Source organism: Alosa sapidissima, chromosome 9 (genome assembly GCF_018492685.1).
Source record: "Alosa sapidissima isolate fAloSap1 chromosome 9, fAloSap1.pri, whole genome shotgun sequence".
NCBI classification, from domain to species: Eukaryota; Metazoa; Chordata; class Actinopteri; order Clupeiformes; family Clupeidae; genus Alosa; species Alosa sapidissima.
The window spans coordinates 7,800,436-7,821,408 of record NC_055965.1 but is presented as its reverse complement, the minus strand read 5'-3'; the positions used below and the strand labels follow the sequence as shown (position 1 = coordinate 7,821,408).

General features: G+C 48.1%; 2 protein-coding genes across 2 annotated transcripts; one reads left to right on the top strand and one right to left on the bottom strand.

Annotated features, from left to right (window-relative positions):
- The first annotated feature begins 335 nt into the window (after nt 1-335).
- On the top strand, nt 336-4,130 carry LOC121718198 (GTPase IMAP family member 9). The gene is made up of 4 exons (XM_042103115.1): nt 336-547; nt 1,278-1,337; nt 1,448-1,644; nt 2,455-4,130. Exons 1-4 carry the CDS (start codon nt 349-351, stop codon nt 3,412-3,414), a joined length of 1,416 nt encoding a protein of 471 aa, XP_041959049.1. The 5' UTR covers nt 336-348; the 3' UTR covers nt 3,415-4,130.
- Nucleotides 4,131-6,621: 2,491 nt separating this feature from the next.
- Nucleotides 6,622-11,981, bottom strand: lyl1 (LYL1 basic helix-loop-helix family member). The gene is made up of 3 exons (XM_042103108.1): nt 11,152-11,981; nt 8,627-8,721; nt 6,622-8,368 (listed from the first exon to the last, which is right to left on the bottom strand). Exons 1-3 carry the CDS (start codon nt 11,979-11,981, stop codon nt 7,761-7,763), a joined length of 1,533 nt encoding a protein of 510 aa, XP_041959042.1. The 3' UTR covers nt 6,622-7,760.
- Nucleotides 11,982-20,973: the final 8,992 nt, after the last annotated feature.

Genomic DNA, 20,973 nt, shown 5'->3' with positions numbered 1-20,973 from the left:
AGAGAAAGAGTTGAACAAGAGAGAGAAAGATTTGAGCAGGAGAGACTGAAGAGAGAAAAAGAGAAAGAAAGAATAGAGAAAGAAAGACTTGAAAGAGAACAGGCTGAGAAAATGAGAGCAGAAAAAGAGAGAAGGCTGAGAGAGAGGATAGAGAGAGAGAAGATAGAGAGAGAAACAGCAGATAAGGAGAGAACAGAGGCACTGAGGAGAAAGAATGAGAGCGCAGAGAGAGAAGGACTGGAGCGACAGAAGATGGAGAAAGAGAGGAAAGAAAAAGAAAGAATTGAGCAGGAGAGACTGAAGAGAGAAATAGAGAAAGAAAGACTTGAAAGAGAAAAGGCTGAGAGAATGAGAGCAGAAAAAGAAAGGATGGAGAGAGAGAAGATAGAGAGAGAAAAAACACAGAAGGAAGAAAGGGCCACTTCAACGCACCGGGCCAATGGCCTCCACTCCCAGATGTCGCCCCAGAAACAGCAACCCCTTGAGCAGCAGCGTACTTATGAAGACAAACAGCAGAAGACCAAAGGCAGCTCCTTGCCAACTGCAGGTAGAGAATGAAATGTCCCAGAACATTCTCCATGTGAAGAGGAAAGAGCAGCGCATTTCAATTCCAGTGTGCTACAATGTCTTTCCCACCCATGGAACACTTACACTTAGAGATAAAGTTATAATTTTATAAAACAAAATAACAAGTAGAAAAGGTAAAGAACGCTACATGATAGTCACAGGAACTGTTCTGCTCATGCTAATGTTCGCTGACTGGTGAACGTTTAAGCAGAAACGATCCTGAGATTCATGGAAAGATTTGGGTGTGTCTTTATTTCACAGAAATCACTGCGATAGAGACGGATATTCAGCTCTGGTCTTTGTGCTTTAATGTGCCTCACATGACATGATGCATTGTCTCAATCTGACTCAACTTTTAAACTGGTTTAGAGAATAAGTTCCAGATAGCCTCTGATGAACTTCTCTAGATCTTAGACATTTTGCAGATAAAATATGTATATGTATATATGTATACATATATATGTATATAACAAGAACCGATCACACAAAAAAAATCACAGATATAAAAAACAGGATTCAGACATAGAAGTACTGACATGGAAGATTTATATACTATTGTTCATGTCATGTCAACAGGAACTTCAGTCAGAACTCTGTGGAAGTGATGATATCACTTCAAAGAGCTGTAGATGTGGGAACTAGTGTGAACTCACTGTACGCAGCTCATTTCATGGTCACACTCAAACGCCATTCTCCTTCTTTTCCTCTAGAGGGAGCCATTCTCAGCCAGTTCTCAGACAAGACAAGCGATAAGAAAACCCTCAAAAGCAGTAAGTCGCACCAGCGTGACCAAACAGCCCAGTAATCTATGACTCCTCCCATTTAATGATATGGAATGATTCCAGCTGGATTCTAACGTATGATGTCATCGTTCTCTCAGTCTACCATCGGGTTACGACTGGAGATGATCTCTCTCCTGCGGTTCCGGAGCTGAGGCTGGTTCTGCTGGGCGGTTCCGGGTCGGGGAAGAGCGCTGCGGGGAACGCCATCCTGGGCCGGAAGGAGTTTGAGTCGCGGGCGGACACAGGGGTCACCCAGACGTGTGAGAAGGGCCGGGTCATCCTGGGCAACAAGCGGGTGAGTAGCCAAGCCAACCTTGCTGAACAAGCCTGAAAACGTCTCCCATCATCTCTACCAGAGCTGCTGCAAATGTAGATGTTTGTAGAGGTTTTGTTCAGACGGATTCTTTCTTAACTTCTGTCTGAAGTAGCTTAGAGCGCCTTGTGTTATTTTCTCCTCTCCACTTCCTCTCACTCCTACACTCATCTATTTCTTCCTCTTCCTTTTATTCCCTGCCCCCCCCTCTCTCTCCCTCTCCCTCTCTCTCCCTCTCTTTCTCCCTCTCTTTCCCTCTCTCTCTCCCTCTCTCCCTCCCTCTTTCCCTCTCCCTCTTTCCCTCTCTCTCCCTCTCTCTCCCTCCCTCTCCCTCTCTTTCTCCCTCTCTTTCCCTCTCTCTCTCCCCCTCTCTCTCCCTCCCTCTCCTCTCTCTCTCTCTCCCTCTTTCTTTCTCTCTCTTCCTCTCTTTCCCTCTCTCTCTCCCTCTCTTTCCCTCTCTCTCCCCCCCTCTCTCTCTCCCTCTCCCTCTTTCCCTCTCCCTCTTTCCCTCTCTCTCCCTCTCTCTCCCTCCCTCTCCCTCTCTTTCTCCCTCTCTTTCCCTCTCTCTCTCCCCCCCCCCCCTCTCTCTCTCTCTCTCTCTCTCTCCCTTTCCTCACCTCCATTTCCTGTATTCTTTATACCCTTCTTCCTCCTCACTATCTCTCTTAACCTCTCACACACCCTCTCAATTCACCTCACTTATCTCTTCTCCTTCCTTCCTTCTCCTCCTCTTCCTCCGTTTCTCTCTCCTCACCTCCTCTCTCTCTCTCTCTCTTTCCTCCCCTCCCCCAGGTGGCGGTGGTGGACACCCCTGACTGGTTCCGCTCCGAGCGCACCCCGGATGAGGTCCGCTCCCAGCTCTCGTCCTGCGTGGCCCTGTCCACCCCGGGGCCCCACGCCTTCCTCTTCTGCGTGCCGCTGCACCGGCCCTCGGACGCCGGCCAGCTGCAGGCCCTGGGAGCCCTGGAGGGCGTGTTCGGCGCCGGGGCCGTCCGGGGCCACACGCTGGTCCTCTTCACCCACGCCGACCGCCTGAAGGAGTGGTCAGGCGGGGTGGCCGGGGTGGAGGAGTACATCGCCTCCAAGCGACCGGACCTCCTGAAGCTGGTGGAAAAGTGCGGTGACCGCTACCACATCCTGGAGAGGCCAGGGAGTGAGGGTGGAGGAGGAGGAGGAGGAGGAGGAGAGGAGGTGGAGAGGAGGAGTGTGGAGGAGCTGCTGGAGAAGGTGGAGCAGACGGTGAGGGAGAGCGGAGATGGTCACTACAGCTGCCCGCTCTACCAGGAGGCGGACAGCCGGGTCCGGGACCGCCAGGCGGAACTCCTGCAGGCCAGGAGGGAGAGGAGCAGGGAGCACCTGGTCACCCTGCAGGAGGAAGAGGAGGACAAGGCCGCGGAGGTGGAGAGAACAAGGGACGAGGCGGAGAAGAGCATCCAGCTGGACTCGGTCCCCGTGCTCTCCCTCCCGCCTGCCCAGTCCAGCTCGTTCCTGCGCTCCGTCGGGGAGAAGGTGGCGGCCGGGGTGGTGGCCGGCGCGAGGAAGGTGCCGAAGGTGCTGGCCGGCGGGGCCTTGCTGGGAGGAGGGCTGGGGGTCTTCCTCGGGGGGCTCATCGGAGGGGCGGTGGGGGTCACGGGAGGGGTCGCGCTCGCCGAGGTGGCCAGACGGAAGCTCAGCAGCAAACGGACAGAGAGTGACGGACAGAAAGTCGATGAGAAGAAAGTCGTGAGCGCTCTTGAGGCTCATGTGGATTGACCAATGACTGTATATATGTGTATAGTCATTGGGATTGACTGACTGTATTGTTCCATTGCAACCTGTCATTTCCACTCTATCTAAAAGATTTTAGGTTGATTTAAAAGTGTATATGCATAGATATACTATACATTTTCTTAGAAGCACCTTACAGTTTATATAGGAAGGTACCTGATAATTCTCTCACAACTTCAAGTAAAAGTGAAAAGTACATTTGCTTTAATATCAGAACAACTAGGTGTTGAAGAGTCAGTCACGTCTGTGTTGTATTATCAGTAACTCTGGTTACAGAATAAAAAAAAAAACTTGTATTATGGTTCTTCCTTAAAAAACATGTGAAATTTTATTGAAAAGCATGTGACAATGTTAAACAAGTTGATGGTTGTTTCTGAAATGCTATACTGCTAAAGAGATTAAATCTAAAACATTGCTGTCTTTGCCACAAGGTGGCATTCAAGTTCATTAAGAGGTATTGCCACACTTGCGAGACATGTAGTGTAATCAGCAACACAATCATGGGTCATGAAGCTTATCAACTGTGAAATGCCTCATCACACCTGATGTGAGCAGGCTTAGTAAGACAGTTTCTCTGTGTATGTATGTATCTATATGTGTCTATGTATGTTATTTTGTCTGTGCATGTATGTGCATATCTATCTACATTCTTTGCTGTGTGACCGTCTGGAAGAGTGCATACATGTTATGGGTATTCGGGAGAAGAGTGTGTTTTGTCTTTTGTCCTTTTGTTTTGTGTTTGTTTAACTTTAAGAGTGAGTGAGTGACCCAGGGTCAGTGACACAGCCCGCCGCCGCAACATGTGACCCGCCTCAGAGGAAGTACTCTGTGTCGACACCGATGGTGTAACCCTGTGCAGGGGGGTGGGGCGGGGGGAATGGGGGGTGTGTGTAAGGGGGTTGGGGGCACTTGGGTAGAGGGGAGGGGGGCGACTACCGTGTGACGACACTAGCAGGTGGCCAGCAGTGGTGCCAGCCAGCCTGGGTGTGGTGCCAACTCACCCGTCTGCAGGGCCCCAGGGGCACGAGGGCAGGGGGGGGAGGGGTGGGGGGGTCGAGGGGAGATGTGCCAACTGGCATTATCTCTGACTCACACGCCCACCCTCCCAACCCCCTGGGCCTCCTCTATCACACAGAGAAAAAAGAAAAACAGCGCGAGTGTTTTGTAGGGTTAGATCCTGTGGCCCTAGGCCTAGTTCTACTGTACACATGACCGGTGAGGAACAGAGCTGTTTTTAGTGACCACATAAAATGGCTGTGCACAGACACCTTCAGAAAGCACCTGCAGAAGGGGCATGCAAATGCATGTCCAAAATGCATCACACTATTTTTTTTTTGCATCAAGGCTGTTACAGTTAACCACCTAAATGAGATAAAGTGATAAAGTTGTCTGTAGCGCTGCTTTTACACATATGTAAAGGATCGACTAACTGATGATGTATCATTTTGTTGAAGTGATCTAGAGTGATCTGCAGTGTTCCACTGACATCATGCACACCCATGTGGAGCGTGAGTGAACAAATCAAGGCCCTGGTGCCCAAAGTGCAGTGAGTGGCAGCGTCAGGCCCAGTTATGCAAGCCTCTCTTCCTGTTGTGTTCCAAGCACAGGGTTTCTGGGGGTGGACAGGCTTAAGCAAGCAGCCAGTGTGTATGTGTGTGTGTGTGTGTGTGTGTGTGTGGTGGGGGGGGAGGCCTGAAAGAACCTTAACCCCAACCTACACACACAAACACCCACATCCCTGCTTTGGCTTCACCACTTTGCTGTTTTCACAACTTTCTCTCGCCTTTTTTTCCCCATTTCGGTTGTTTCTTTCCTCCCTCTTTTCACGCGGCGGTTACCACCACAGATTCCCCTCAGGAAGCTCGTTGGCCGCCGATGAGACAGCACTAACTGTAGCCATTTCCTGACCACCTGATACAGTGTAGCGGGACAGCCAAGCAAACCCACCGATGGCCCGTTTGCTCTTCCCACACCGCAACAACACCCTCCACCCCCCCCCCCCCCCCCCACACACACACACACCCAGCAACACCACCCTCTGTTACCCCCAACCACCTCCACCCGACCCCCAACAGCAACCACCCAACTGCCCCCCCCCCCCATCTCCTCTTCCCAGCCTCGCCCTAACCTCACTCCCCAGATACCCGACCTTCCACTTGACCCCCGGGCACTTTGCGTACACACAGCTGCACAGGGTGCAAAGGGGAAAAGCGTTCTCCTCTTTCTCCCAAATAGCCATGAAAGTGGTGCGGCAGTCATTTTTTTATTTTTTTTCTGTTTTCCACCCGCACCGGTTCTCACGCCACTGTCATGGATCAACAATGTCCGGCCCTACACAGGACGCTAATTTTTCACAGCAACAATGTTCTTGTTTTTCTTTGAAATTCTTCTCCATTTTCCAACTGTTGCCCACCGCCGTGGAGACCTTGGCTTGGGAGTTTATATGTTTAACTAACGCCACCGAAGCGCCTTTGGTCCTTTGTGTGCGTCTCGCTTTACAAGTCACCGGGCAGACTGCATCTGAGAGGCGCTCGACGTGACGGGGGAATTCCCCGAGTAAAGTTAGATGTAAAACAATGCACACGAGGAAATGAGGGTGATGGCGCATTCACGCAATCTGGGCTATGGTGTCGTGTCATGCTGTGGGTGTGGACACCCTGTCCAGTGCTGGACATCCCCCTTGGGCTCTCAGCTGTCCTGAACCATCAGCCTGAATTGAATAATGGCCTCAACAAAGGAGCCCTGCCCAGAGCTGCAGAGAAGGCCTGAAATAAAACAACCAAAAATAGCAGGCCCCTTTTGGCTATAGGTTATCAACACACAACTCATAGACCGAGCTCTAAAAGGGACATAATGCTAACTTTAGACAACCTTCACTTAATGACCACTTGGTTTCAGTTGGAATAAGAATCTTTTTGATTTTTAATGGAATATTAAGACGTTTCTTGAGTGTATATACTGTATTTAGAGTGCAGAAATATTACACGTTTACCGAGTACTTTGGCAGTGAAGTATCACATTGGAATTGAGTTACTGGCCCTTGTGTTGGGGTTCACGTCAGCCATACATACTGTAAGTCAGAATCTATTACTACATACCTCTATTAAAAGGATAGATTACGCATGCCAATCAGCTTGAGAAGTGCAAAAACACTACTGGGTTTGTCATGACATCAAGGACATCAAAATGGGGAACAGTGTTGCTCAGTGATAATTTATTTCCACAATTTCTACAATGCTGAATGTCACAACATCCTCCCACTGTGGAGATGTTACTTTTTCCCCAATTGCTTGCATGAAAAGTAAAAATGAGAGAACCTCAAACGTGACAGTGCGTGTCTGAATGATCACTCTGACACATTAGCATGCTCATGTTTTTCTTCCTTTTTTCCAGTCACAGCTCAAGTCAATATATGTGATGAAATTGATCTTTTGCCATCGTAAGCTTAGACAGAGAAATGCTACCTTGCCCCTTGACTACCTTCTGAGAAATGTCCCTTTCGTCAAGTAAAAGCTGCTTGGTCAACATGACAGAGAGATATGAGATATGGGCCACACAATGCTATTCATTTCTATTCCAGAGCTTATAGAGTTAACTAGAGACCAATTCAAAATATGTACAAACCTGCACTGGAACAGTGTATTATGACAGCTTTTGTTTTTGAATGCTTCCGTTGCTTTGGAACAATGATATACCTTTGAGGTCATAACTAGAAAACATTCCTGTGCGTTCAATGTATCTTGGTGTCTCTAAATCTACTGCGTATGTGTGTATATGTAAAAAAGACCTCTCACAAAGAATTAAGATCCATAGAATGCACAGAAATAAAGGGATAATTTATCTCAATGTCTATACCACACTGCATCAAAATATGTGTTTGCCATTACACCATTACGATGGAGTCATTTATGACAGAAATATTTATGATACAAATTTGATACAAAACGTAAAAAATAAAAGACTCACTATAAATTCACATATGGTTCATTGCTACGGAGCCCGCGAAGGGACATGATTTTTACTGAGATGGGATTTTTTTTTTTTGAGATTCGCAATGCTTCTGTGTTCCCTGCATTACGCGGGACAGAAAGAAACAAACATTATGGTCATTAAGGCTGCCATGAATCAAGAAACAAAACAACTGAGCTGCAAGACTGTAAACTGAACAACCACTACACTTACATATCAACTACGATTTCAAACGTCTCACTCTTGAGCACACACAAATATCCACAACAACAGTGACCGTGTCCATTATGCCCGCACGTGGCCACTTGTCAGTTTGCGTCCCTCCGGGCCAGTCTGTGGATGCAGGGGGCGGCCGGCGGGGGTCACCGCTGGTGGCTGGGGATGGCCACCGTCCGGATCTGCTCCTTCACCTTCTCCATCATGCCCCCGCCCTTGAGCTCGGCGCTCCTGGGCCCCAGGCTCTCCTCGCTGTCCGTGTCGCCGTAGCAACTGGAGCCTGGTGACACGCCCAGTGACGCCATCACGGCGTCCGCGTCCCTGTCGCACAGCGCGACGGTCAGAGCGGCCCGCGCGGGGACCAGGGGGATGGGGGCGTGCGAGGGCAGGGAGGACGAGAGCGTGGGCGCGCGGCTGTGCTTCAGTCCGCGCTGGACGCTCTTGACGTCCTCATCCTCCCCTTCCTCCTCATCGCCCTCCCCTTCAACCTCCTCCTCCTCCTCTTCCTCGTCCTGCACGCCGTCGTCGTGTGGCTGGGTGGAGCGGTCAGTGGCCTGGTCGTTGAGCAGCTTGACCAGGAAGTTGATGTACTTCATGGCCAGGCGCAGGATCTCGTTCTTGCTCAGCTTCTTGTCGGGTGGGTGCGTGGGGATGAGCTTGCGCAGCTCCGAGAAGGCGCCGTTCACGTTCTGCTGCCGCCAGCGCTCACGGCTGTTGGTGAACACCCGCCGGGCCAGCTTCTGGGGAGGCCCCGCTACAGGTACACAACACACACGCACACACACACGCACACGCACACACACACACACGCACACGCACACACGCGCGTGCACACACACGCACACACACAGACACACACACACATGAAATATAGACACATGCAACTGCAGGAACACACTTGAGATACTGTAATCTATGTGCATATACTGTGCATACTGTATGCACACACACACACACACACACACACACTCCTTATCATGCTCCCACTTACACAGTCTTAGACTTTACATACCATCAGGGAGCTCCATTTCAAAATGGGATGATGGTCTCCTCTTGATGCGGTTATTACCAAAGATCCCAAAACCGCCAGGTGGACCCAGGAAGGAACTAAGACAAGAAGGAAGAGAGGGAGAGAGAGGGAGAGAGAGAGAGGGAGAGAGAGAGGGAGGGAGGGAGAGAGAGAGAGGGAGAGAGAGGGAGAGAGAGAGAGAGAGAGAGAGAGGGAGGGAGGGAGGGAGAGAGAGAGAGAGGTTCTATATGGAGTCGGTCTATATGGCACCAGACAATCGGTCTGTTACAGCACAGCACAGCAGACAATCAACTGTGAAGAATCAAATCAACCCCCTTCCTTTCTCCCACTATAGCAGACCTGCAGAAATAGAAAGCGATACCGCTCGCGCAGCGATCTGTTGTTTTGAAGACCCCTATCGGGCGGCGTAATTGCTCCCGTAACAAGGCGCAAGCGACTCAATCCGCTCGGCTGATTGAGAGAAGAGGAATCCATAAAGCCCAATTATCCGGGATTTTGATGATTTCCGGAAGGCCTGATTGAGCGGGCGTGCCGCGAGGAAGCCTGCCGTCATTAGCACCCGCGGCCTGCCGCAGACCAGGCACGACCCAAATAGATCCACCCGCCAGCCACAGACCAGGAAGACAGACAGACATGCAGACATGCAGACAGACATGCAGACAAACAGCGAGGGAACACAAGCTGCATGCCTCTCAAGGGCGAAGTAACTGTCTGTGTTTGCTAGTGAGCAGAAGTGGAGCTGGTGGTGGTGGTGGTGGTGGTGGGTGGGGGTGGTGGTGGTGGTGGTGGGTGGGGGTGGGGGTGGGGGTGGGGTTAGTAGGAAGCACTCTTGTGCAATCGGTGGGGTCATGCGACACAGTTCCCTTAAGCAGGTGGTTTCTAAGCCAGCGGTGTGGTCATTAGTGAGAGTGGGCCTGTGGTCTCTGCTCTGGTCTCTGGGCATATAGCGGTTTCAGGTCTGGGGACATGCATCAGTGGAGGCATCAGGCCCACCCCCAACAACAAGCACCAATATACACTTGCGTAGGTGGATTTTCACATGTTAGATGGCAAGGGTAGACATGCTCCCTTTTACGATGTACACAGTTTGGTGTCTTTAAACTCGATTGGTTAGTCGTAGAACTGTTGTATGGCACTCGTGATCGTGGCGTTGGCAGCAGATATCACCACGGCTGTGATTACCTGCAGCACTCATTCCATATTGCTTCCCAATCATCCTGCAATTGTCCTGGACAATATCTGCAACCAACGCCACTCTCACTCGTGCCACATTGCTTAAAGTATGTGAGTTTATGCTCAGTGTGTGGTGTAGTAATGCTTATAGTGTGTAGAAAGTTATCTATGTGAGTGTGCTCTGTCTAGATAGATAGATAGATAGATAGATAGATAGATAGATAGATAGATAGATAGATAGATACTTTATTGATCCCCAAGGGGAAATTCAGGAAAACCAGTCTAGCCAGATGTTCCCCTGAGGCCAGATGTTTGACGTGGTTGGAGCTGGTGCTGGTGTGGTTCTTAATTCTAGGTGCTGTGGCGGCGGCTTGGGGCCTAATGTGACTCAGCCTTCTCTTCACTTAACTAACTCACACGACAGCACAGGACAAACTTCTGTGCGTTAGACAATAGGCAGCCATCTTGCTTTGTCTCATTAAATGAGATGCCTGCGTCTAGCTGTGAGGATGGGTAGCCATTTGTGTGTGTGTATTGAATTATGGCTCGACATTAGCAGCTCTACGAGAGTAATGAAGTGTACAGATGGATTTAGACAGCAGGATCCCTGGTGCACCGCCATTCATCAAGACATTACACTGAGCTGTGCACAGCTTCACTCTCACTCATCTGGGCACTTCGTTCATTTCCACACCATAAAGTACACAAATTGTGCGCCCAGACATTCTAACTCAGTGTGTATGATTAGGCCCACTTGCAGTGCTCTGTCAAGACTTTCTGAAAGAAAGCTCATTTTAGATCGTTAACTTTCTGTCTCACCAGGCACTTATATCACACACATGGAACTGGCTCTAGAATGGATGCAACCCCGCCATCAACTCCTATCACAAATCCATTTCAACCATTTCAACTCTAGAGAGCCCTAGCCTGGGTGAGCCCAGATGAACCTGGTAGTGCGTTTCAATTTGCTCTGCAGGTCAGTCTGGAAAAGATCCCATTGACGTTAGTTTCTGAATAACCAAAACCCCACTAAAAGGAATGTGTATTTTCTTTGAAAATTGTTTAAAGAACTGCAGTTTAAACCTTTGTTTACAAGAAAGATGTCTTTGCTGCACTTCCGAAACAATTTGGCATAAGTTAAATGCACCAATTTAATTTCATTTGGCATTACATGTCAATGGGATCCTTTCCAGACGGACCTGCGGAGCAAGTTCAAATGAGCTAACAGGTTGGTTTGGGTTCACCCAGGGGTGCGTTTTGGGAATGAGCTATGAGAGCCCAGAGTGGTACGAGTGGCGGCTGACCTCTGACCTCTGTGCGGAGGTGTGTCTCACCTGTTGAGGAGGTGGTACCCCCCGGGCAGCATGGGTCCAGAGGGGAGCATGCCGGTGGCGGACCCGGCAGCAGCGTTGGATCCAGGCAGGGCGGTGAGCTGGGTGAGGCGACCGTCCAGGGGCCCGTGAGGGAGGTTGGGGATGGGGTGGAGGGTGGTCAGCTGCGGGGGGGGCAGGCGGAGAGGGGGCAGCGGAGGCTTGCTGTGGCCCAGGCTGATGACCGGGATGTTGGGCGGGAGGGAGAAAGAGGCTGGTGCCAGGGATGGGGTGGACGACGAGGGTGAGGAGGAGGTGGAGGAGGTGGGGGTGTGGGTGGAAGTGGGGGTCATTGTGCGACTGTGGGGGGAGGTTACAGTCACCTTCGGCTCGGCTGTGAAAGGCACAAGGCTGGGTGGGGGAGGAGGTGGAGGAAGAGGGGGAGGATGATGAGGATGAGAAGGTGGCGTTGTCGTCGTCGGCTCTGAGGCGTCAGGCTGAGTGTCCATATCTCCCTCCTTCCTGTCCAGCTCCTCCACCACCTTCTTCTCCTCCTCCTCCTCTTTCTTCTCCCTCTCGTCCATCGCCACGGCAACGGGCTCAGGTGTGGACGACTGGGCGCCTGCGCGGCCATCTTGCGCGTCTCCCCGGCTCCCTCCGCCATTAGCCGTCGGCGGACTCCCGCCGTCTCCGCCGTTGCTGCTGGGCTCGCTGGGCAGTCGCTGGACGCTGCGTGGTGCCGGAGGGGGCGAGAGGGGCGACAGCAGCACGGAGCAGACCTGGGGGCTCGGGGAGCGGGCGCCGGACACCGACACCGACACCGACGCAACACCGAGCTCCAGCTTCTCCATCATGGTGGAACTCCTCCGGGTGGCCAGTGCCGGCCCTCTCCCGCTCCCTCTCGATGGCGGCCCACTTCTGGTCACTCACACTCGCTTAGACGCAGACCTTCGGCCTCCTGTGTGTCTGTGTGTGTGTTGCGACTCCTGATGGGCTGATTAGCTCCCCTGGCGAACCCAAGTCTGGGGTCAACACACACTCCTTCTGTCTGAGCGTTGGGTGTAAATTGCTCTGTCTGTTGGTGTCCAAGACACTTTCCCTCCCAGCTGTGAGGGGGCAGGAGGGGGAGGTCACATGGGCCGAGTCGCTCCGCCCGCACCGCCGGCCTCAGCCCACATGGTCACATCCAAAATGGTGGTGGTGGCGGGAGAGCGTCTGAGCGCACATTAATCGGACCAATCAGGAGCAGGCGCGTGCGGTGCGCTGTGCGCTGACACCTGCTCGCCCCGAGCCAAAGACCTCTGGGGAGGAGAATCACAGAGAGCAGGAGGGAGTCACTAACATGCGTGTGTGTGTGTGTGTGTGTGTGTGTGTGTGTGTGTGTGTCTGTGTGTGTGTGTGTGTGTGTGTGTGTTTGTGTGTGTTTGTGTGTGTGTGTGTTGACTCCTGTGTTACCAAGTGTTGGAGCTCCCACGAGGAGCACACTGGATAAATTAGCGATGGAGCAGTCAGTGAACTCTGGCTAAGGACGAGGAGTGACTTTCCCAGTTCTTTGTGTTTCGTGGGTGTGTGTTGATCACATGGATTGCAGAGGGTCAATCCACATCTGTTGTCACAAAAAAAGAGCAAATTTGCTTTTAAAATAGTTACAGTCTGAAAATGAAATAGAAAAGGCTGTGTATAACAGTCTAGAGGTATGAGATGACCTTTTGAGGAAAAAAAAACAATACGCTGTTCTGAACAAATCTGAACACACATAGGGACCATTTCTTCATAAACATTCAGGTCTTAACCTGAAAACTTAAAAAAAAAAGATCCCGAAGCTACAAATCCACCACAACAAAAGAAAAATGTCCACATGGAAGACTTTTCTTTGCCACCAAATAGAAATGAGGTAAGCGACGGCACAGGAATTCACCCTCCCTGCCTGCCCGCCTGCTTGCCCTGAGTGATTCATGATCGGCTTTAGCAAGCCAGCTCCTTCCCCTTTTTCTCTCTCATGAAAAAGAAGTTAAGTTCCAGCCAGTTTCCCCTTTTTGTTTGTGTTTATAAATACGGTCTTTATCGTTTGAGCTGAACAGAGGTCTGACCAGAGTCTGAGGTCGTAGGTATATTATTTAAGGAGCACTGGGACGCCTGGTCAGCTGGTCTGGTGCAGTTACAGCGCAAGGCCTTCTGAACAAAAGACTGCTGTGCAATTCAGTGGCTATAAATATATAGTTATAGTTTCATAACAGATCATAGTAACTGATCATTTTGTGCATTGTATGCTATTGCAAAGTGAGATAAAGTATGAGTGAGATTGTATGTATTAAAAATGTTGTGTAGTTATCTTTTAAGAAGCTCTTCAGCTCATCGCTGCTGTAATAAAGCGACTGAACGGCTGGGACACAAATGCCAACTATGTTGCTCTGATAGAAATTTCATAAAACGCCACCACACTTTTATATGTGTACTGTGTCTACATGTTTCTACATGCTTTGTTTTCATCACAGCAGATAAGATCCATTGAGTACTACTGTAACACTTCCTAAGCACTGGGGCTCTGTATAGCCAAGGGATGGCATATTAATTGCTTTAACATATTTAATCCAGATTAGAGTGATGGATTATCCCATTTGTTTAGCAGATTATCAGCAGCATGTGCTTAACAGTCACTTTGTCCTCATTAAGCAGGAAAACATTTTATGACCTGATATTTAAATCATGATCAGCTCTGCACTGACTGAATAAATTGGCTCAGCCATCCAATATTATATTCAGCGCATGCAGGATGTGATGCATAGCTCTACAGTTATGGTCATTAGATATAACTATGACAATAACATGCCTACTCAGTTAGTCTGTTATAATATTCCATTATGTCATTGTCATTTATTTTTTGTATTATGTGTTGCACAATAAGGTAATTGTCCAATAATCCAATTTATCCATGAATTGTAATTTTCTTCTATCTTGAGAGGTTGTTCTTAAGTCATGTGTATTTATTAGAACTCCACACAAGTGACAATTTCCATGAAAGTACTTACAGAGTTCCAAGGGGGCAGGTCAGTCATTTGTCCCTCTGGTGTCTTCTCTTCTCTCTCATCTCTCTGTGTGTTTCTCTCTCCTTCTCTCTCTCTTTCTCTCTCCTTCTCTCTCGCTCTCCCTCTCTCCGCATAGACTCCTGTTCTCCTCGCAATACCCCTTTCTTCTCGCCCGTGTCTCTTGTCCCTATCTAGGGTCCTGTGATTCTGTCCGGCGATAAGTCCAGTCACTGTCCTCACACTGTCCTCCCGGAAGTGCAGTCCAGTCGAGCTCAACGCAGTTACCCGGAGCGAACCTTCCTCAGGCTTCAGTCCACCAGGCGATCCAGGGACAATTTCTCACCGTATAGCCACTTCTAATAGTGTTCTACTGTTGTATGGAATCACGTGAATTCCTATAAATAAAATGGTGGAGAAATACTACTGACAGTAGTATTTAGAATACTTCAGTCGCCCCAGGTTCAGTCTTACAATCCTATGTGTTCATCCACAAAATGTGGAGTCTGACGTTGTTGCGGAGACAAGGTGATGCTTTCTCATGTCACTCTCCCTCCCTCTCTCTCTCTCTCACACACACACACTCTCTCTCTTTCTCTCTCTCTCTCTCTCTCTTTCTCCCCTCCTCCTCGGGTAGTTTCAGGGCTCCAGTTGGCTGCCCGTTGGATGGGGCTGCTGCCGGTCTGTGCGCTGGAGAGAGGGAACCATGTTGCAAGGACAGTTTTCCGCTCCCTGCTGGACAAGAGGATGTACTCGCACAATATGGTGGGCGCTGATAAGGGACTCAAACGCCGCCTGTGGACCCCAGATAAGGAAACCTCACCGCCCCACCACTACCACCACCACCACCACCACCAACCCCCCCGCCTCCCCTAGCACACACACACACACACACACACAGACACACACACACACTCACAGGCACACACAGACACTCACGCTACTAGACACACGCAGACATACATACGAGTCTCCCTCCAATAGTATGGTCAATCCTAGACTATAAAGGTTCTTGGATCGCTACCAGAAGTAAGCCATGCTTACATCACCACTGAATAACACCAGAGGCGCTCGTGCACACACACACACACACACACATACAAAATTAACCCACACCATCAGAAGAGAGAATGCCTATACACAGGAAAAGAGTGTAGCCGGGCTCATTGTCTGCGTACCATCCAGTTTCTTGTGTCAATTTCACTCTGGATTTTTTTTTTTTTGGGGACTAAATCACATTGTCGTCTGAATGCAGGCGCAAGTTTATAAAAATGCTTTTCTCATCCTGAAGCAGTATTTTTGAACCCTGCATATTTGGGAAGCTATAAAAGAGTGTTTAACTAATGAGCGATTATCCTTTTTTCTATACCTGTACACTGCTCTCAACACCTACCCTTTTAGGACATGATATTTCCATCTTACGCAGATATTTTTTATAACATAACATTTTAATTTCAACAGTAGGAAATGGAATCATTGTATTTATCGTAGGAGGATGTCATCGTCTCCCTTTTGTTTGAAAGATCACAGTTAAAGGTCATCTATTTCATCTCCTTTGGATTGTTTCTCAGCATGAAATGAAAAGGCGAGTGAGAGGAATTTTGTTTTTGTTTCAAAGCAAGTAAAAACAGAATTAGACATGTAGTCTCAGATACAATACACATGTAAAATACTATATTGACAAAAAATGTCTTTATCTTTTGTCTGTCAGTAAGGTATTTATGTTGAATAAATGACTCAACAAAGTCTATACATTGCAATTTCAGGGTTTAGTGTTAGTTTAATTGAAGCAATAATGTCTAAAATGTCTTAGAATATAACGGGATATTAACCTTGTTTCTATCACAATGGTGATAGAAATTCTTTAGAGACAACTGAAATATGACCGTAAGCATTTATTATGATGGAATGTCTCTATGGCTGTTTTCATCCACAATTTTATTTTGTTGGGGGGAAAAAAACCTTCCACTCACTATAGATTTCTTTGCGAAGCCTCAATTAACCCGATAAACCCAGTTTCCCCATCCTGGGCTAGAAGGCTAGAGGTTTAATCCCCCCATGAAGAAGAGCATCCTGGTGTGTAAGTCCATCACAATGCCCCCCCTTTCTCTCTCTCTCTCTCTGGGCTACAGGAGAGGCATCTCCATGCCACCTCTGGATGGATCTGGCAAACAAATGGACACCTAGACCCAAATCCATTTCCATTTCACCCACATACAGTATGACAATCCGGTTATTCTTCTCCCCATCCAATAAATCCATACTTGAAATTCTATCCATTTTATCCAACACTATTGGTATTTGGTATAGGCCTGTCCTATCCTATTCTCCCCAGCCTCTGTGAGTCCATTCTGTGATTTATTTCTCTTGACAGAGAGGAGAGGAGAGCAGGCCAATCTTCTCCCATCAGGAAGCTATTAACAGGCCAACATCCATTTACCCAACCAAACGTCAGTACATTTACCCACCCAAACGTATGCCTACATATGCCTTTCTTCCACATATCAATATAGTTTCCACATATGCCATTCTTTGGATCCATTATTTTTCACTGGGGACTTGAAGTTAGTCAAGTCTGTTTGGAAAAACAGAATGTCCCTGCCTTCAGCGTGATGAATTTGCATTGATTGTCTTGATGATGACCGTGCACCACCTAAACGAAATCCATCATTTTGCACAATGCTATTCTGCTTTGTTGCTTGACCACCACTTCAGTCAAAGGCTGATTTGTGAAAACAAATGAGTCCAAGCATTCGCTACTTTCAGCTATGATACATATTGAGTTACACGTTTTTGATCTTTTTAAAGGGAGAAACAACAACATTTCTTTCTATTGTGTGCTTTGATTTACTTGTTTTGCAGACAGAATTACAACCACAAACCAATAACATTTGTAATGGGACCAAATTATATAATGAAACACATCTTACTGTACACTGTATCCGTCCAATAACCATGCTATAAAAATGAGTGTCCTAATTACATGATCATGATGAATTAAGTGTAAGGGACAGAAATGTTGCTCAAAATATATTTTTTTGTTGTCACGTGAAGCGAGGGAATGACCACAAACAAAAGTGCCTGGCCTGTCTGACTGAGGCCGACGGCATAGCTGCTGTCACTTCTCACATAAGGGAAAACAGCAAGAACCCAACTAACTTGTAATTTTATCAACCAAAACAAGATGTGAGCGGTGATGATATACACACTTTATGGTGGACTCACGTCAGGATGGCCACAGAATAGTAGTGTGAACGAGCACATGACACATTACCAGGGCCTGCTTGAAGGATAATATGCGGAGAAAATGCACACTTCAGTGAAAAAGTGAAAGCTCTTGCTGCGAAATGTCTGCATGGACTTGACGTCTCCAGCCTTGGGCTACGTGTTCCACATCACCAATCCAAACGCAAATGTTGAAAGCATGAGACAAATGGCACCGAGAAGACAATGAGCTCCTAAAGGGAGCCGTCACTGGCATATTTGTTGACATTTGTGCAGAGAGACTCGAGTCATCCGACAAGCGGCCATTTGATTAACTTTCCTCTCCAAGAGCTTCCTTTAAGGCCTTGCTTCCTTCCTCAACTGGATTCCCTGGCTCCCTCCCTCCCTCTCTCTCTTTCTCTTTCTTTCCCCCTCTCTTAGTAACATACAGTACACACACACACACACACACACACACACACACACACACACACACCCTTGTACAAATGCATACTCACAGGCAAAAACACCCCCAGCTTCTCTCCTGAATCATCCCTGTCCACCTATTCTGCTAAATAAAGAATATTTAAACAGAATATTCTCAATTTGCATAACCATGAGATGTGACTGCAGCGGCCACGTTGATACAGGTCAAAAAATGCTGCCCCTTCGGGCATAAAAAACCAGGCTTGTACTGAATGACTTTCTCACGGCAATTATTCTTTCTGTTTGTGCAGCAGAATGATGGTCTCCTCAATGAGATTTATTATGAGAGTTCTAAACAGCGTGCAGGTGTGAGAGACGGAAATGTTCGATTTGCTTACATTACATGTGTGCACGCTTACAGATCTGGCATAAATATTAAAAAGTGAATTAAACAGTTTTTGTCACACACGGTGCTCCATCTCAATGCATCAGTAGATCAAGAGAGTTCATTTAGTTCAGTCCATTGGACAGCAAAACCATCTACAATAGACCACCAATATAGATTCACACACACACACACACACACAAACAAATCAAGAATGCCATTATATATGGTATACTAGTGATAATACATTATGTAAGTAATGTATGGCCTCCATGACAGCTACTGAGATCTACTGCTACAGGAAGGGGAATCTGAAGAGGAAGGTCCTGAGAGAGTCCATTTCATTGATACATTTTAAAACTGTTCTGTCACTTCTTTTATCAGACTAAACTCGACCGTCTCAAACATGAAGTGTTCTGAGGGAAGGTCTGCTGCTGGTCCCCACCTCCCATCTCCCTACAGGCCTGCTGGGTGTCACGTCCCCACGCTCACCGGCAGCCGGGAGGACACCTGCTGTTCCAGACGAGTGCCCTCGACAGCTTCAGGAGGGAGCTCTCCTCTAAACGCTGTCTATTTAAGGCCGGGGGATTTGCATGCGCGTTTCAGAAAGGAAGAGGTAAATGGTCGTCGCTTAGCCCAATCCCGTGGGGAATATAGAGCCCTTTTTCCATTGCCAAAAATATACCACAGAATATTCTCTCTCTTCCTCTGTCTCTGCTCACTCACTCTCTCTCCCTCTCACTTCTCTTCTCACTCTCTCTCTCTCTTTATTCCTCTCAGTTTGGTTCAGTGAAATATCCCTCTGTGATGTCTGAAGAAGAGATCCACTGTGGTGTGCACTAACTGTTAGCTATACGTCCCCTGGCATTGTTCTCTGGTAAATGGAACAGAGGGAACATGTCATTAAGTTTATCCCCCAAAATAGTCTCCCTAAAATTGACTGATTACTAATTATACTTGGGGGATATTTTTATTCCACAATGTTTCCACAATTATAAAAAAAACATTTGGGACTGACCACTCTGATCAGTGTGGTGCGATCGGCCAAAAGCCCTGTGCGTTGGCTGTAATTATAGAAGCAGAGTGCTTCCGCACGTCTCCCCTGGGTGTGTGAGAACGTCCACAGGGATCGTTTTTTAATCAGGCAGCGCATGATCGCCCATTGTCCTCCCCGTCTCCGAGCGCTAGCTCCAGCGACGCGAGACAAAGAGCACGCCGAGAAACGCCGGAACGTTCAACAAGACCCGATCGACTCGGACCAGCCGGAAGACAATTAAGTTCTTATGAGGGCAGGAAAGAGAAGATGACAAGTCATTTTTCACCTTCAGCTTTAATTCGTTGGACATGTGGACAACCTGTACAACAAGGATACTGTACAACATGTCCGCATTTTCAACTGGAAAGAACAAAAGAAAAACATCCAAAAATGAGCCAAAAAATGTCAGGGCAACAATGAAGACGTGCAATGGCGCAGATCTTATTTTGTTATGCTTTGATAGCCCCTTGACCTCCTCACATGTTTGGTGTGTCTGTGAGGCTGTGCTAGTCCTAGTTTTATGTGGAGGCCCTGAGCATGTGTCAGCTACCATGCAGGCTTTTACCAGCTCTTAAACGTACAAATGAACACTTGCAGGAGCACTCTGTTAAAACACTTTCAGCTGTTACAAGACGACTTACAGCATGTAGCTGTATTAGGTCTACACACACGCTCGCAGTTGCACATTCTCTCTCTCTTTCTTTCTCTCTCTCACTCACACACGCACACACGTACACTCACACACACACACACACACACACACACACACACACACACACACACACACACACACACACACACACACACACACACAAACACACACACTCACACACGTACACTTACACACACACATACACACACACACACACTCACTGACTCACTCACTCTCACACACACACACACACACACACACACACACACGTACACTCATACATACACACACACACACACACACACACACACACACTCAGTAAAAGGGCTCCATGGACACGTTTCCTCAACATGGTGTAAACACTATTGTGTGGGAGACGATAGGGATCAGTGGGCCCTAATTGTTTGGGGCAATATTAGCAGTCCATTTTGTGGAGAAAGTGACAAACAATGCGCCGGGGCCCGAGATCGCAGCAATGTGTCTACTGTCTGACAGATGTCGGCCGGCGAGTGTTTGTTTATTCTTCATCGTCTCCAGGAGCCAAGGGAGCGTCCGAGGGCCACTGGACAATACAGTTGGTGACATCAAACAGGCACCACCAGAGACCAGAGGGGGAAAAAACACACACATTAAAAGAAGCATGAAAGGAGGCAATGCCACAATGGTGTGATGGTACTCTCTCAATTAAGACGCACACATGACAACTACATGAAAAGCCAAGTCAAGGTGAAATAGCTGTACATCTGTAATGTTTTTAACAGTGGGAGCTACGATTGGAAAATGGGACGATTGAGTCCGCTTTATTAAAATGTGAATGATACATTTGTGGAAATCTGTGCAAGACAGTAACATGCAGAGCTATGGATGCTATAGATACTATATCTCATGTAACTCCCTCATATCTCCCTCATTTTCTCTGATTTTAGCATTGTTTTGGCATTTTAGCATCAAGCTAATAGCTGATAAAATCACTTTCCGCATAACGTGGACCAGCACTCATTATCCCAATTTCAACCCAATAGAAACAGTTCCTGTAGGCCAACTAACCAGAGCGTCAAAGCACTGATTTGAGTAGCTGAAACGTAAACCCTTGAGGGCTCATTTGGGCATTATAATCACA

Bases quoted from the DNA above. Each gene is read 5' to 3' on its own strand.
- LOC121718198 (XM_042103115.1), top strand. From the start codon at position 349: ATGAGAGCAGAAAAAGAAAGGATGGAGAGAGAGAAGATAGAGAGAGAA. The intron at 548-1,277 runs GTAGAGAATGAA...CTTTTCCTCTAG, and splicing joins CAGCTCCTTGCCAACTGCAG to AGGGAGCCATTCTCAGCCAG. The intron at 1,645-2,454 runs GTGAGTAGCCAA...CCCCTCCCCCAG, and splicing joins TCATCCTGGGCAACAAGCGG to GTGGCGGTGGTGGACACCCC.
- lyl1 (XM_042103108.1), bottom strand. From the start codon at position 11,981: ATGATGGAGAAGCTGGAGCTCGGTGTTGCGTCGGTGTCGGTGTCGGTG. The intron at 8,722-11,151 runs GTGAGACACACC...TTCTTGTCTTAG, and splicing joins GGGTACCACCTCCTCAACAG to TTCCTTCCTGGGTCCACCTG. The intron at 8,369-8,626 runs GTATGTAAAGTC...GTGTACCTGTAG, and splicing joins TGAAATGGAGCTCCCTGATG to CGGGGCCTCCCCAGAAGCTG.